The sequence below is a fragment of the Podarcis tiliguerta genome, assembly GCF_965153285.1.
Source record: "Podarcis tiliguerta genome assembly, chromosome: 8".
Taxonomy (NCBI): Eukaryota; Metazoa; Chordata; class Lepidosauria; order Squamata; family Lacertidae; genus Podarcis; species Podarcis tiliguerta.
Window position 1 is genome coordinate 36,124,085 of NC_139541.1, and position 15,321 is coordinate 36,139,405.

At 47.6% G+C, this 15,321-nt stretch overlaps 1 protein-coding gene across 2 annotated transcripts; it reads left to right on the plus strand.

Annotated features, from left to right (window-relative positions):
• Nucleotides 1–4,438: 4,438 nt before the first annotated feature.
• Nucleotides 4,439–11,528, plus strand: IRX3 (iroquois homeobox 3). 2 transcript variants are annotated; one of them, XM_083454632.1, is made up of 4 exons: nucleotides 4,439–5,145; nucleotides 7,307–8,501; nucleotides 9,742–9,808; nucleotides 11,162–11,528. In XM_083454632.1, exons 1-4 carry the CDS (start codon nucleotides 4,924–4,926, stop codon nucleotides 11,214–11,216), a joined length of 1,539 nt encoding a protein of 512 aa, XP_083310758.1. In that variant the 5' UTR covers nucleotides 4,439–4,923; the 3' UTR covers nucleotides 11,217–11,528. The 2 variants fall into 2 exon arrangements, with proteins under 2 accessions (XP_083310758.1, XP_083310759.1); XM_083454633.1 differs by lacking the exon at nucleotides 9,742–9,808.
• The last annotated feature ends 3,793 nt before the right edge of the window (nucleotides 11,529–15,321 follow it).

Consider the following 15,321-nt stretch of genomic DNA (forward strand, 5'->3'; position numbering starts at 1 on the left):
ATCCATCGGTCAGTCTCTCTGAGGTTGATGGGAGTTGTAGTTCAGCAACATCCGGAGAGTCGAAGCCTCCCCACGTCTGCTTCACACGTTCCATCTTGCCCCTCCATGCAGCTTCTCCACGTGCAACTGGGATTGAGGATCTTTCCCCTGCTGCGATCTTCCCACCCTCCACTCTCGCCTCGCCACCAGCCGCCCTTGCCGGCCTTCTGAGATTTCCTTCCTCCCTTTGCTCCCCGATTCACACAACCCCTAGGTACTGGCTTTTCCATTCCCTGCGCTCCCCATTCATTTTTCACCACTACAATGCTCCCACCACCTCCTCTCCTCTCCTGTCCCACCCCACACTTGCCACACTCAAAGAGGGGTGCTGGTGTCCCCTTTTGATCTGGGAATGGGGAAACTATAGAAGGAAACTGTAGTTTCTCCGCCCAACCGTTTTTCTTCCACCTTCGCTTCTGCTAGAAGCGTCCCACCAGGCCAGCTGCCCCTCTCTTCCCCCGGGACCGTGAACCAAGGAAGGGAGAGGAGGGAGGTCGCTCAAAGTCCCAAGCCCTGCACAACACGTGTCTCTTTTCCTTATTAAAAGGCTCGACCTGTATTGAAAAAGGCTGTTTATAAAATTAATCACCCCCCCCCCTTTCTTGAGGAAACCAAGCAGGGTGGGAAACGTGGTGGGGAATTTCAGAACCCAGGAGTTTTGTTTCAACCTAGCTGCTCCGGAGATTATCCGGGAGAAGAAGGGACCGTGGCTCAGTTGGTAGAGCATCTGCTGCGCCTGCAGAAGGTCCCAGGTTCAATCCCCGGCGTCGCCAGGAAGGGGCGGAGGAAAAACTCCTTGTCTGAGAGCCTGGGAGAACCGCTAGCTACCTGTCCCCGTTGGCAATGAAACAGAGAGGCTGGGGATGCAAAGAGGCACAAAGGCGGGCTGTGGATCGCTCCCATAAATTAAGAAGTTGAGGATCACAACGGGTGCGTGTGTCTAAAATCACGTTGTTAAAAATTCGTGCACGAATTAATTGTAATATACCTCACCCATGAAGACACACACACACGTTGGACATATATAAAGTACACGTGCAGGCTTGCAAATATTCACACACACCTTCTCGTGTTGCTGTTTTTGTTATTTTTAAGCAATTAAGGAGGCTTTTTTCGAGAGGAAAGGTTGACCGGAAAGGAAGGGGTTAATCATCACACCACCGCCCGCCGGTCTTCCTCCTCCAGCTGACTGCTTTTCACTAAAGGAAGGACGAGGGAAGCCGTAGCAGGGAGGCTATTACGCGCATCTCTCGGGTACAGCGCCCGTTGGGCTCCGAAGCGCCCCACCAGCACCTCTCCGCACCCCGCTTGCAATGCAACCTGGCCAACTCTTTTCCCCACGCGTCTGTTGTATATTGGTTTTACACGCCACTGAAAGGCGCCTGTAGTCAAGCTAAAGACGGCTGAACTCCGGTCAGGGCCCTTTCCAGGGTTCAAAGCGCCCCAGCCGATCCGTACGACAGTCCTGCAATGCAGGACAGTGAGATGACGGCTGTAAGAGGGGAAACAGAGTATCTGGAGATTTGAAGGAAGGGCGCGTGTGCGCCTGGACTATGATATCGACAGCACCTCCAGGCTTCACACGTGTGTGTGTGTTTAACCCTCTAAGATTTCTTTAGGGAACTCCAACTTGAACGAGCTGAGGTCCCAATCCCAGTCTGATGCCAAGAAACAGAATCGGCAAAACCTTTTGCTTTTTCTTCCTTGGGGAGACTGTCCCTTCTCGATATTGGAAGAGGAGGCAAAGATTACTCGCGAGTAAATTGCACCGAGGAGTGAGGTTTTCGACCGTTTCTCCCTTCCGGTTCCCCTTGGTCTCTAATCGACTTTTCCCGTCCTAGCTCTGCCAAATCACCACCATCTTAGCCCTATGGAAGATACTAAGTTATTGAAAATAATATAGAACAAAACAGCAAGTAAAACGGGGAGCTGGCGTTTTCTCGTGAGGGTGCTTCTCTGTCTCTTTCTCTCTCTTCTCCCCCGCTCCCTCCCTCCCATATTTAATAATGATAATGATAATAATATCGAAACTCAGTTGAATATTGGGATATCCACCCATCACACGGCACTTCTAAAACTCCAAGAGGAAAAGTTTAAAAAATATTGGAGATGGGATACAGAGAAGACTGCATTAGATTAGCAGATAGGGAAAGCTATCAAGAGGAGCGTAATACGATTAGAGATGTTTCTTCGAGATTGCTCGCTATTGATTCCGAGAATTTTAATTCTGACTCTTGCTATTGGATATAATCCGCGTTTATTACAAGACGGGAGAGGTTTACGAGAGGAAGCTATCAAGGTCGATTTCTCGAACTGTTTAATCCGACATGCACTTCATTTTAAAAAATAATAATAATAAAAATAAAAAAGAGGAATAGAGTTATAAAATTAAACCCAGACGGGACTGGAAGCTGGGAGGGAGGGAGGGAGGGGACAATGGGCGATTATCTGAGAGCACTCAAGATATATCGTGGAAGAAGTAATATACCCGGCGGGATCCGGGAAACGGAGGAGAAATTGCGATGCCACGTTAACTGTAACTTTGAAACGCTTAGAAACTTTTTCTTTTGTGTGTGTGTGGAGGGGGTATTCCACAAAGTGAAAACTCATGTCCCCAGGTGAGTTCTGACCAGAACTTTATCTGCCGGACTTACTTCCCTGTAAAGGTGCGTAGGGGCTCCTAAGCAGATGGCCAAATCTATAAATAGGTACTGTGATGCATCTGATGGACTGTAGCCCACTAAAGGCTGACGCCAATGTTGCGAGCCCTGAAAGTGTCGCAAGACGCTTTGCTGATGTGTACGCGCGTGCACCGAGGCGACCATGTCCATGCAGACGTGCTTGTGCGTGTATACAAAACTATGCGTAAATTAGGGCATGACCGTAAACCGAAGGCTGGAAAAGGCTGTCAAACGACATACGCATAATAACATATAAGAAATCTACACTACGGTAAAATGTGTATGAGAGTGAGTGAGTGAGAATATGAAAAGGTTAGTAGAGTCTCATGAACAGCAAAATAAGTCTCTCAAGAGAAGAAGCAATTTTGCCATCGCTGGGGAGTGAGGGTAAATTAAGTCAGTGCGGTTGCAATATTTACATGTGGGACTAAGCCCCACTGAGCTTACTTCTGAGTAAATACGTGCAAGTTCGCCCTGCACAAGTCAATTAAATGCCCGTGCATTTGCGAAAGAAAAATGATGACGTGGTGGTGGCAATTTTCGGAACAACGTCCGATTATAACATCCAGCAATAATTGAACCAAAAGGGGGTCTTTCTCCCTAAAAGTTCCCCCCTCTCTCATGCCCACAACCCCTCTTTCCCTCCTGCGATTTTCTTACAGTTTTGTCAGGTTCAGGTACTCAGGGAAGTGGTACCTCGCCCTTCCTTTGCGCGCACCGCTAAAGAACCCAGGGACCGAGCAAAACGATCATAAATTTCCTAATTAGAGTTTTAGCACCAAGACAAAAAGCTCTTAATGAGTTCCATTCAGATGCCTGTCATTGTCTCCTTGTCTGCATGTGTGGTGTCTCCCAACCACCGGCCCCCACCCCATTTTTTTCACACCGCTTATTTACCAACGGCCCACGGGGCTGCCCCTACGTCTCCTTTGTTAAAATTTTAATTTGCCTTCTTTTCTCGCCTTTGATGTCAAAATTCTGACCTACAAGCCTTTGAAGTTTCTTATTAGGAGGGAAATTAACTTCGCTAACTCCCCCGTCTCACTTTATTTCCCCCCCTCCTTTTTCTCTCTCCACCTTTACTGTATTTTGCCCTACTGTGTTAAAGAAACTACTTCAAAATTCGGTGCGAAAAGAGAAATTCACGGTGGGTAGGGGGCGGTTCGCGAAAGCGTGAAAGCAGACTTTTAAATCTATATTAGTGTTCAGTCCAACAGCTCCAGGAACGAATAGGTTAATTTGCGCGAGGGAGGGGGGAGTCGAGGGAGTTTGGGAGAATAATTTTGTGGAGACAATCAGCAAAATAATAAAAACAACAATAAAAATAATAATGAAGGGAGCCTGCGTGTGCCACAACTCTGCACGGATCCCTGTCTTAACTCTAGTTGATACATTTTGTTCTGAAGGGAGATTATTTTAATCATGGTAATAATAACAATAATAGCAATAATATTTATTATTATTCTGTTTTAAGCAACAACTCTCCTGGACTGAGTTAAATCTTTGTACAAACCCCGGACTGATTGGCGATGGCTTCCACCAGATTTGAAAAGCACTCAAATAAAAGACGGCGACGTCAGTAAATGGAAGGCGTGAGTGGCGGGGGGAGGGAGTGAGAAAAGAGCCGGAGTGAGAAACCGAGAGCGAGCGAGCGAGAGACTGACTTAAAAGAAAGAGGAGGAGCTTCGAGAGAGAGACTCCGGCTGTCAATCAAAGGCGGGAGTTCCAATAATCTCCAGCAATCTGTTAGGACCTGACCTGGAGTCCACTCAGATCAATAGGAAAAGTGAAGGGAGAAAGAGACGGAGGATCGTTACGCAGCAGCGGCTGGAGGAGGAGGAAGAAGAAGACGAAGAAGAGGAAGAGGAGGAGGCGGCGGCAGCAGCGGCAGCCCCCCCCCCGGCCTCGCCTGGTCTCCCCACCCCGCTAACCCACCCGGCACCGCCAATGCCTGGCAGACTTTCTGAGACGCACTAAAAAAGTGCAGGCGAGGCGAGCAAAGGGCGAACGACCGGGCTCCTTTTCTTCGCTTCTGCGCCTCTCTCTCTCTCTTTCCTTCCTTCCTCGCGCTCTCTCCTTTCGCTTCTCTTTCCTTTCCTCCCCCTCCCTCTTTCCCCTCCCCTCTTTCCTTCCCCCCTTCCTTCCCCTCTTCCCCCCCTCCTCGCCTCTCCACCCCCCCACCCCAACCACACACCACCCCGCCATGGCATTTTCCCAGTTGGGATACCAGTATATCCGGCCGCTCTACCCGTCGGATCGCCAAGGGAACAGCAGCTCCCGAAGCGGGGCAGACCTCAGCCCGACGGGGACGCTCTCCAACGTGCTCTCCTCCATGTACGGAGCGCCGTACGCGGCAGCCGCGGCTGCTCAGGGATACGGAGCCTTCCTCCCCTACACCGCCGAGCTACCCATCTTCCCGCAGCTGGTAAGGAGACGAGTCCACAGATTCCGCTCTTCTTTCTCTTTCCCGCTCTCTGACACCCCCCCCCAACTCCAGATTTCTCCCTTTAAAAACCCGCAGTCCTCCTTTCTCCCCCTTTCTTTCTCTTTTTGGAATCTTCAGCTTTTCTTTCTCTTCCAACTCCGCCTGCGATGTGACTTTGCACAGCTGCGGGCGTAAAGCGAAGACGCAGGGAAAGGTGCAATTGGCTGACGGTGCTTTCCAAGTGACCAGCTCGGTCTCCTGGTTCCCCCCCCCCCTCTCGATCTGGGCCCGGGGGTGCGCTAGGGGGCCGAGCAGGCGAGGGGTTAAAAATCTCTCTTCGGCAGATTGAGAAGAGCATGCAAAAAAACTCCTGCCTCGGCTTTATTTTTAATTTTTTTTAAAAAAAATAACTCGCAGAGTTTGGGACACAGTTCGCGGCCCCTCCCGTGACCTTTAAAATTTTTATTTATTTATATATTTATTTTTTAAAAGAGAGGCATCCGGATCCTTAAACCACTGCTTAGTCGGAAGTAATGGGCCGTATTAATTTCAATGCAGCTTTCAAATAATTCCGGGTGTGTGGAGAACTGAACTGAACCAAGGGCAGCGGGTGGGAGAGGGGGGGAGAGAAGAAAGAGAATCACCTCCGTGAGTGTCTTTGATCGTCTTTTCTCAACGTAAGAACAATCCCATATTGTGTCTTTTCCTTGTGAATAACACGCACTGGATGAGACGGGGGGGGGGGGAGAGTTGGAATCCCGCTTTGAAAATCAGTAATCATGTTACTATTAATAAGGCTTGGAAGCAAAAAGATCTGCTGTGGGGATCCAAACCTAGCAGAAAATAAAGTGTCCGGGTTTTTCATAATATAAGGGAGCCTGATTTCAACAGAGAGTTGTAGGAAGGAGTTACTGAGTCCTTTTGTTGTCCATATATCTTCGAGAGTTTGAATATAGTTTCAGAGCGCCGTTCCTAGGCCCGTGTTTCCCCAATGAAAGTTGAAAAAGGGAAATCTAACAATTCCCCCAATACGGACACCCATACCCATCAAAACCCTTGCACACAAATGGGCGCTGGTATTCTCTCTCTCTCTCTCTCTCTCTCTCTCTCTCTCTCTCTCTCTCTCTCTCTCCTCCTTTCCGTGAGGGGTTGATTGACAGTTCCATCTAGCGCGCGGAGGAATCGTCAGGCAAAAGGGTGTTTTGTTTTTTTTATTTAAAGGGGGTTTAGCAGCAACACCTCCGTTGTGCAAGTTGCCGGGGTGGGTGGGGAGAGGAGAGACACACAGAAACTTCGAGCAGAGATTTTGTCAAGTTAAGCCTGAGCGTTTCTTTAAAGCAAAACCAAAATCCAACTTCTGCAAAGTTGCAAGCGGTGAATTAAAAACAACTACAGCCCCTGTCTAATAATACCCTGATCTGTTATGTTTTCTCTCAAGGAAACAATGGGAGATTTAATAGGATCTCCCATTAAATGCATGGCATATGCTGTGCATCCCTCTCGTCTTCCCACACCACGTCTCATTTGGGGGTTGTGTGTGAATTTGGGGGTTGTGTGTGTGAATATATACGTAACCTATTTCACTTCTGTCATATATGTGATAACGCCCAGCTACTTTTCGAGATTGTGTTTCTCGAGTTCTGAAGGCCAGGGCTGCATGCGAATGACCCAAGAAGTTTAAAAACGTGAGCGAGGTGCGCGCGCGTGTGCGCCTTCAACTCGCTATAGAAAATACTTTTCAAAAAGGACTGAGCAAGAAACTTGGCTGGGACACCTCTAGAACTCTGTGGATTTAAGAAATAACAGGCAGGCTCCCAACCGCCCCCCCCCCCATACACATCAATCCCCTTTATAACTTTTGAAAGGAGAAATTATTATGAAACTGCTGGCGGAATCGCACTTCTCCATATCGAACTTAAAAGGGCAAGCTTCCGAGTCTCACAGCGTTCTTCGTCACCCGGCAGAATGACAGCCGCGCAGCCCTTGATTCATTTGATCCCGTCGAATATATTGCTCGACTTATCTTCCACCCCTTTGGGAGTCAAGAGGGCTACTGAACCGGTGTGGGGGCTCTCCCCTCCTTGAAAGAGCCCATTTCCATGGCTAACCGTTAGTTGCTCTGTGTAACGCCCCCCTCCCCATTTTTTCTGTCCTTCTCCAGGGAGCCCAGTATGAGCTGAAGGAGGGCCCCGGCGTCCAGCACCCGGCTTTTCCTCACCACCACCCGGCTTTCTACCCCTATGGCCAGTACCAGTTTGGCGACCCGTCGAGGCCCAAGAACGCCACCCGCGAGAGCACCAGCACCCTCAAGGCCTGGCTGAACGAGCACCGGAAAAACCCTTACCCCACCAAAGGCGAGAAGATCATGCTGGCCATCATCACCAAGATGACCCTCACGCAGGTCTCCACCTGGTTCGCCAACGCCCGGCGGCGCCTCAAAAAGGAGAATAAAATGACCTGGGCTCCGCGGAGCCGCACCGACGAGGAGGGCAACTCTTACGGCAGCGAGCACGACGAAGAGGACGGCGAAGGAGACAAGCGGGACCCCGACGACGAGGAGATCGACCTGGAGAACATCGACACCGAGAATATGGAGAGCGGGGCGCCAGGAGCCAAAGCGGGGCAGCTTCTCCTGGAAGGGGAGGACGACGAGGAGGACGACGAGGAGGAGGAGGAAGAGGACGAGGAACCGCCGGATGATTCGGTGCTCCTCCATTCCGACGCCAAAACCACCGACTCGGAGGGCTCCGACGGCTTCGAGGACCTGCCGGGAGCTCAGGAGCGCTTCTTGAAGGCTATGGAGGCCCGTCAGCGCGCCTCGTCGGGCGAGCTGCCTTCGCCAGCGGCTCTCCAGCAGCAGCAGCAGCTGCAGCAACCGCGCCATCTTTCCTCCCCAGCGTCCCCCCCAACGGCTCCCAGCCCCGCTTTGGCACCGCAAGCGCAGCCTCCTAAGCCCAAGATCTGGTCCTTAGCAGAGACGGCTACCAGCCCGGATAACCCGTCGCGGAAATCTCCCCCCAGCGGAGGTTCCCCCCCTGCGGCAGCAGCCACCCCCCAGAGCCTCCAGCTGGTGGGAGCCCCCGCACCGCCGCAGCCTCCTCCGACGGCCCCGGGCCCCGCGCACAGACTGGTCGCCTCTTGCCCTCTGGGCAAATTCGCTAACTGGTCCAGCCGGGCCTTCTCGGCCCACCCCCATCACCACCACCACCACCATCCCCACCCGCTCACTTTACTGAACACTCCCCACCTGCTGGGACTCGGGGGGGCGAACCCCAGCGCGGCCCCCAGCGCGGCGGCTATCGCGGCTTTCTCCAGACCCGCGGACCAAGCGCAGAGCGCGGAGTCCTCCGGAACAGGTAACCCCTTCGATGGGAGGGAGGCGTATACCTGAGAGGGGGGAAAGGCAAGGTGGGAGGGGGAGGGGGAAAACAACTTGGCTGCAACCCTAAGATCCATGGGACTTACGTGGGGGAGAGAAGTTTGAACTAGGGTGGGTTTGTATGCGAGGCTGCGCGTTTATTCCCTGAGACTTATGTGACATTCAGTTAAGTTTCCTTAGACAACACTGAAATGAACCTGAAGAAATTTGAGTCCATTCATTTCAGTGGGTCTACTCTGATTAAAACTAAGCTGGCTACCACTAAAACAATTTATAAGAACGCAAATGGTAGACTTAGAAGGAAGCTCCAGAATAGAGTAGGTGGAATAAAAAACGACGAAAGCGAGAGGTATTCCTCGAGGGTTTGAAGCCCAAAGAAGCAATTCATTATGACGGGGAAAGACAGTCAGACCCTGACTGCTCCCTTTTCTGGACTCTCTATATCTCTTTTCCCAAAAGAGGTCCGGGCTTTCTTAGTTGGCCTAAAGATTCAGTTTATATTTCGGACAGAAACATTGGCTGGATCTCTCCACAGCCCACGAACATGCAATATCATGCTGGATCAGTTTCTGTCTCCTATTCTATCGACTTCAGTGCCAGGCTCCCCATTCAGAATCACTTGGTAATAAATACATCAGAAGGCCTTTACCTGGGGCCCTTTCTTTTTAAAACAACAACTTCCACCAATATTGCCTTCAAAACTGGGGGAGCTTTTTTTTAAAAATGCATTCTCCCAGTAAGGGATACTCTAGTTGCTGTGGTCAGAATTGGTGCTCTCTGTATTGATGGTATCATCTGCCTATTTTAAAAAGCACATTTAACACCCCCCCCCCAAAAAAACCTCCTCTATTATATTTGCTAGGAAAGAAATCCCCAAACTGAAATCAAAGGTGTGGGTCTTTGGTTTGTTTGTTTTTTTTACTTCCATGTAAAATGGGTTTGGCAATCCAGGTGTTCTGTGACCTTAGGCACACACTTTGAAGCGATCAAGCAAAATCCCACTGAAATGAAGCATTTTTATTTTAATACTGGACGTGGTTAGGATCTGGGTTCTCTTTAACAGGTTTTCATTTTTTTCATTTTTTAAAAAAGAATGTACTGAGCTAAGTTGCTAAGAGTGACATGAATTCAGGAACCTTAGAGAAGCAAATCCAAGGTGGTTTTTTTTTTTAAAAAAAGGAACTTTTTTTTTCTTTGTTTGCTTTTGTTTGTTTTAGATCGATCTAGTGCCTTGGAAGTAGAGAAAAAGTTAATAAAGACAGCTTTTCAACCAGTTCAGAGGCGGTAAGAGATTATCTATGTCCTAGAGGGTACATTAAAAAGGGAGAGGAATTTGCTTGTAGACCAATTCCCATTGACATCAATGGGACTTGCTGCCCTGCAAGATGCAATCTCTTGCAGACTTACTTGGGAGTAAATGCCACTGAAACCAGGACTTGGACTTCCTTCCAAGTAAACATGTGAGGGATTTGGGCCCCACCATGTATATTTAGGACTGGGGAAGAATTATAAATGGCCAGTTTGGTTCCAGTCCCTCTGAGATTCATTTTCCAAGCCAGCTTTAGTGCACTTTTGTGATGTTAGATAAGAGCACCAAGGAAAGATTGCAGAGTCAGTTTTCCAGAATTTGTAAACTAGTGCTTGTGAGGTCCCCTCTGCAACTCTTTAGTGTCTTGTTAAAATCAATATAGGGAAGAAGAAAATTCCCAGTCTGATCACCTCCTTTTTAATCCTCCAGTTCAAAACTGGCCAAATTGAAATATCGGTTTAGTCTATGAAATAAGGTGGACAGGCCAATGTAAACTCTGCTCTCTTGCATACCTGTGGAGTTTAGGTGTGTGATATATCTGCATATATTTATTTGCACATGCACACCTATATGTATAATCTATCCTGGCTATGTACAAGTGTGCATTCACAAACGCACACAGACGCACCCTAATGAAATGAATAGATTTAATTGTGTGGTTGGTGCATATGCATACACACATATATTTCTTTGGTTATAATATGCATGTCAACTGTGTCTGCACGTTGACTAGAAAGAATGCGCCATGATTGCGTGTGAGAGAGTACATATGCTTGTGCATAAATGTACATATATTTCATAACTTGCATTTAGCAGTGAAATAGTGTTCACTGCAAGGTTGCTGGATAGTGCTTAAAAAATGCACAGCGCTTTGGCCTAAATAAAAAAAAAATAAGTAAAAGGATTATGTCTCTAACATATTAGAGTGGCTATAAAACTGCAGAGGCTTAGCCATGTGAATCTGCTGCAGCAAAACTAAGAAAAGATTCTCCCGACACCTTAAAGACTAACATATGGATTGTGGCATCAGTTTTTATGGACTAAAGGCAAAGGAGCAGGCGGGTTAGTGCATTTCAGAACTCCGCAAAAGCTTATGTTGCAGTCAATCTGTTAGCCTTTAAAGGGCACCCCCCACTCCGCATAAAATTGGAGTAGTTTTTGCTCATGGTTTTTGAATGTTTTCAAAGACTTTTTGTTCCATGTTAAAGAAAGCATAAGCTCCGCTGCAGTCTCCAGTTCTGGCTGCCTATTAGATGATCAGAGAAATCAGTATTCAAGATATATCTCTATATATCTTCTTTTTTTCTTCTGTGTTCCTTTTCTTCCAGGCCTCAGAACCAACTTGATGCAGCTATGGTTCTATCTGCGTTGTCATCATCATAGTTAATTTTTTTATAATTATTGTTCTAATGATTGTAAAATAAAATTCTCTGTATAGTTACAACTTGTACGCATGTCCATGTATCAAATGAAAAAAATTACAAAAACCAAGAAAAAAAACACCCCTGCTTCTGTGCTATCATCTGGATTAGCTGAATTTGTGAGGTTTTTTGGAAGTCCAGTGCGAAATAGGCGTCTTCATTTTCTTTTTTGTATATATAGTAAAAAGGAAAAAAAAATGTACATATGTGTGAACCAAATTGTACAAGAAAGTATATATTTTTGGCTAATAAACTGTTGCCACTTTGACTACAATTTTCTGATACCTACGTGAATTATTATTATTATTATTATTATTATTATTTATTATCATGATTTCCTTTTGTTACTTTGGGAAACTTTTAAACTAGTTTTGGAAGATTCCCCACCGTGCTTAGATTTCCAGAAGGGTAGCCGTCTTTAGAGGCTTCCAAATCCTGATTTTCTATAACTGCGAGAACGAAAATCAGTAGCAGTCCTGAGTACAAAATGCAGCTGTGAGCTAGCTAGAAGAAAATGTCAACAGTGTGTGTTTGTGTACAGGAAAGAGAGGTGTGTGCATATTCATTTGAATTAAAGAGAGCGGGGGCAGAATTCTATACACTATTTGGGACTTTCTGGTTACTTTGCTGTATTAATTTTTAAATAGATTTAGGAGGCGTGGGAGGGGGGGGGAACCCGCGTGTTTATGTATTAGGAATCACTGGTGGGGCCATCGCTGCAGATCTGATCAAAACGCCTCGCACTACCCTGTTTTTGTTTTGCGTGTGTTTTAAGAGGTTCCTGCTTGAAAGCCAAGTCCGCTGGTTTAAATGGCCCATATTTTTCAAAGTTGCAAAAAAACCTCCTTAGGAGATCGAATCGTCCTTTCGCTTTGCGGCTGGAAATCCTGGGCGATTTCAGGGGGTCGTTCCAAGCGCTCTCGCGTCTGTTTGAATTGCTAAGCGCTAAGGGGGCTGGTTTGCGTGTGTGATTTCCAACCCCCCCGTCCGCTTCTCCTTCCACGTTCACGTAAGGATCGGACTGTATATTTGAGACAGCTGTTGTCTGGATCAAGTCAGGGGCAAGGCAAGTTGCGAAAGTCAGCCCCGTCGTATTTCTCCTTGTCCTCTTTCCACGGCTAAAGAGACACAAGGTCGGAAGGAGGTGGGCGGAGAGAGGAAAGGCCCGAGTAAAAGGAGGAAGAGGAGAGGGTCTCTCTCTCTCTCTCTCTCTCTCTCTCTCTCTCTCCCTTTTATTCTTTCCAAGGAGATGTGGATTAAGAAGGAAAAACTACTGCCGGCTGAGCTGGCAGCGCACGGGAGGGATTGGGCGCGGAGGGAAGGAGCAGGATCGCTATCGCCCGTGATTATTTTATATGCATTATCCGGCAGTTTCTATTTATTAAAGAAAGAGGGGAAAAAGAAATCAGAAAGTGAGAGGGGGACGGGAACCCGCCGTCTCGGCTTCGGAGCGCGAGTGAAATCTGGAACTCGAGCGCCCTCTGCAGGCAGAAAGCCACTTGTCTAGTGCGCATTACCCTGCCGGGAGCCAACTAGCTTGTGTGTGTTTACTCGGAAGTAAGTTTCGCTGAAAGCAGTGGCCACTTACTCCCGGAAAAGTTCGTGCGGGAGTTCGGCTTTTTTGCTTTTCTTTGGAGGAAGGCCCGCTTTGTTCGTTTTTCTTTCTTCTGACTTCCCTGCGTCCCCCCCCCCCCCGCCGCCGCCGCCTTCTTTCACAGAAAATGTGGGTTTTCTATCAGGCTCCAGCATGCATTTCAAGTTAACCCTCTCCCTAAACGTTCCTGGGGACTCTAGTTTAATCGCCACGGAGCTACAATTCCCAGCACCCCTCACCAACTCTTTGCGTGGTTGCAGGTGCTTTAAATATATGGTGTGCTTGCAGCCAAACAAAACCGATATACCTTTAAAGCACATTTTTCCCTTCTCAAAGAATTCTGGGCAATGTAGTTTGTCAAGCCCTGCTGGGAATTGTGACCCTGTGAAGGGTAAACCACAATGTCCTGGATTGTTTGAGAAAGCGAGTATGTTTCAAATGTGCTTTAAAGGTATACTGCAAGCCTGGAGTCACATCAACATTCAGTTATTTTGGCATAAGCTCCAGTGAACTCCATGGGGCTTACTACAGAGTAGACATGTGCCCTTTTGGTCTATTTCTGGAGTGGGGTGGTAGGGGGAATAATCTGGTTCAAGCTACCCAAACTTTCAGCTTTATTACTATTACTATTACTATTACTAGTATTTTGCCAAGCTACACCTCCCAGAAACCTCTGGCCATTGGTCATTGCTGGCTGGGGCTGATGGGAGCTGGAATTCAACATCTGGAAGGTACTGGGCTGCTATGGTTAGTACAATGCAGAGCAGGGGAACATTTTTGGGCTTCTGGAGCGAGCCTGGTAAGCGATGGGAGAAGTCAGCAGCAACCTCGACCCGCCTGCAAAATAATCTATGACGCCCCAAGGACCTTATTACCCGATGTTGTAGCTATTGATTACCTTTTTGGTTAACCCACCTCCAACCCCGGAAATGAAGCAGCAGGCTCCTGCGGGGCTGGACCGGTGGGAGTGGGGGGTTGGGGAGAGAAAAACAAAAGCAGGAATTTAAAACCAAAACAAAAAAGATTGGAGGAGAGAATAACCTTATGGCAAATGATAGGGTGGTTTTAGAAAGCACAAATGGTACTGCTTTGCAAATAAGTGATACCAGCAATATTCACCATGTGTTTAAAGAGCACAACTGCCCCTCCAAAAAAGAATCACGGGAACTGTAGTTTGTGCTGGGAGTTGTAGCTCTGTGAGGGGGGAAACTGCAGTCCCCAGGATTCCTTAGGGAAATCCATGTGCTTTGGATATGCTTTAAATGAGTGGCACAGATCTGCTTTTCTATTGCAGTCCCTGTGGAGGAACGTACACAAGTGATGTATGGAAGACAAAGGCTGGGGCAGGGGCAACAACAACCACCCAAATGTGGGATTCTCTCAGTGTCACTTGTGAGTGTGCATCCTACAATCCCTGGGCAAGAAGTGGTTTTCTGAAAGTTAATACATAGAGGAAAACCCTACTGGGAAAAAGCTTAAGGCCAAGGTTGCGCTGGTGTACACGCTTACTTGGAAGTTAGCCCCAGAACTCGGTGGGGTACACTTTTGAGTAAAAAGGCAGAGGCTCTCCAGCTGCCCACTTTGGAAAGGAAGCAACGTTAAGGCAATAATTTTAGTCCTCCTTAGGTCTGGCGCGATCGGTTAGAAAATGCAAGGTTGGAACTTGCTGGGTAGGTTCCACTTGCCGAACACAATTGGCTAGGATGGAAAAAACCTCACAGAATTTTCATTCATAAGAGTGTCTTCCCATTGCATCAATTTCACTAGTTTTCAGAAAGGCGTTTAGGGAAACAAATCTAATCTAGGGTATTACTTGTTACAGATACCCTTTAAAAACAAAACAAAACAGCAACTATTGAGCTGCTGTGCTGCATTATCCAAAGTTAACACCCCTTCCTTAGTTTGTTAAGTGTGATGGGCATTGTGGCTTTGTGAGGGGTAAGCTACAGTTCTCAGGAATGTTTGAAGGGGTGTGTGCTGTATATGTGCTTTAAATATATGGTGTACACACGGCCTTGTAAGTCTTTTATCAAATTTCTACCAAGGAAGTTGCAGCAGGACACACAGGCAAAAAAGAGGGACCTCTCTCACAGCAAAACCCTATGCGTATTTACTTAGAAGTAAGTCTCAGCTGCATTCAATGCAGCTTACTTCCAAGTAGGTGTTCGTAGGATTGCAGCATGGAAAAGTTACTCTCCTGTCATTTCTTCTACTTCTTTCCCTCCACCCTTTTTCAGAGAAAAAGCCTCCTAGAAAATATGGAAGGGGAAGAAAAATATAGAAAACACCCCTTCCAAGTTTCATTGTAAGTGGAAAAACCCACAAAGTTTTGCATGTGGATCTTTGCATGAGGCAGAGAAGAAATGAAAACCAACGAGGTGGCAAAGCAGCTCCATTTCCTTAGCAAAGTGTTGAAAATTGGCCAGCTTTGCAAGAGGTCAAGCGGCTTAGAGTCACTTCAGTTTTACCTGCC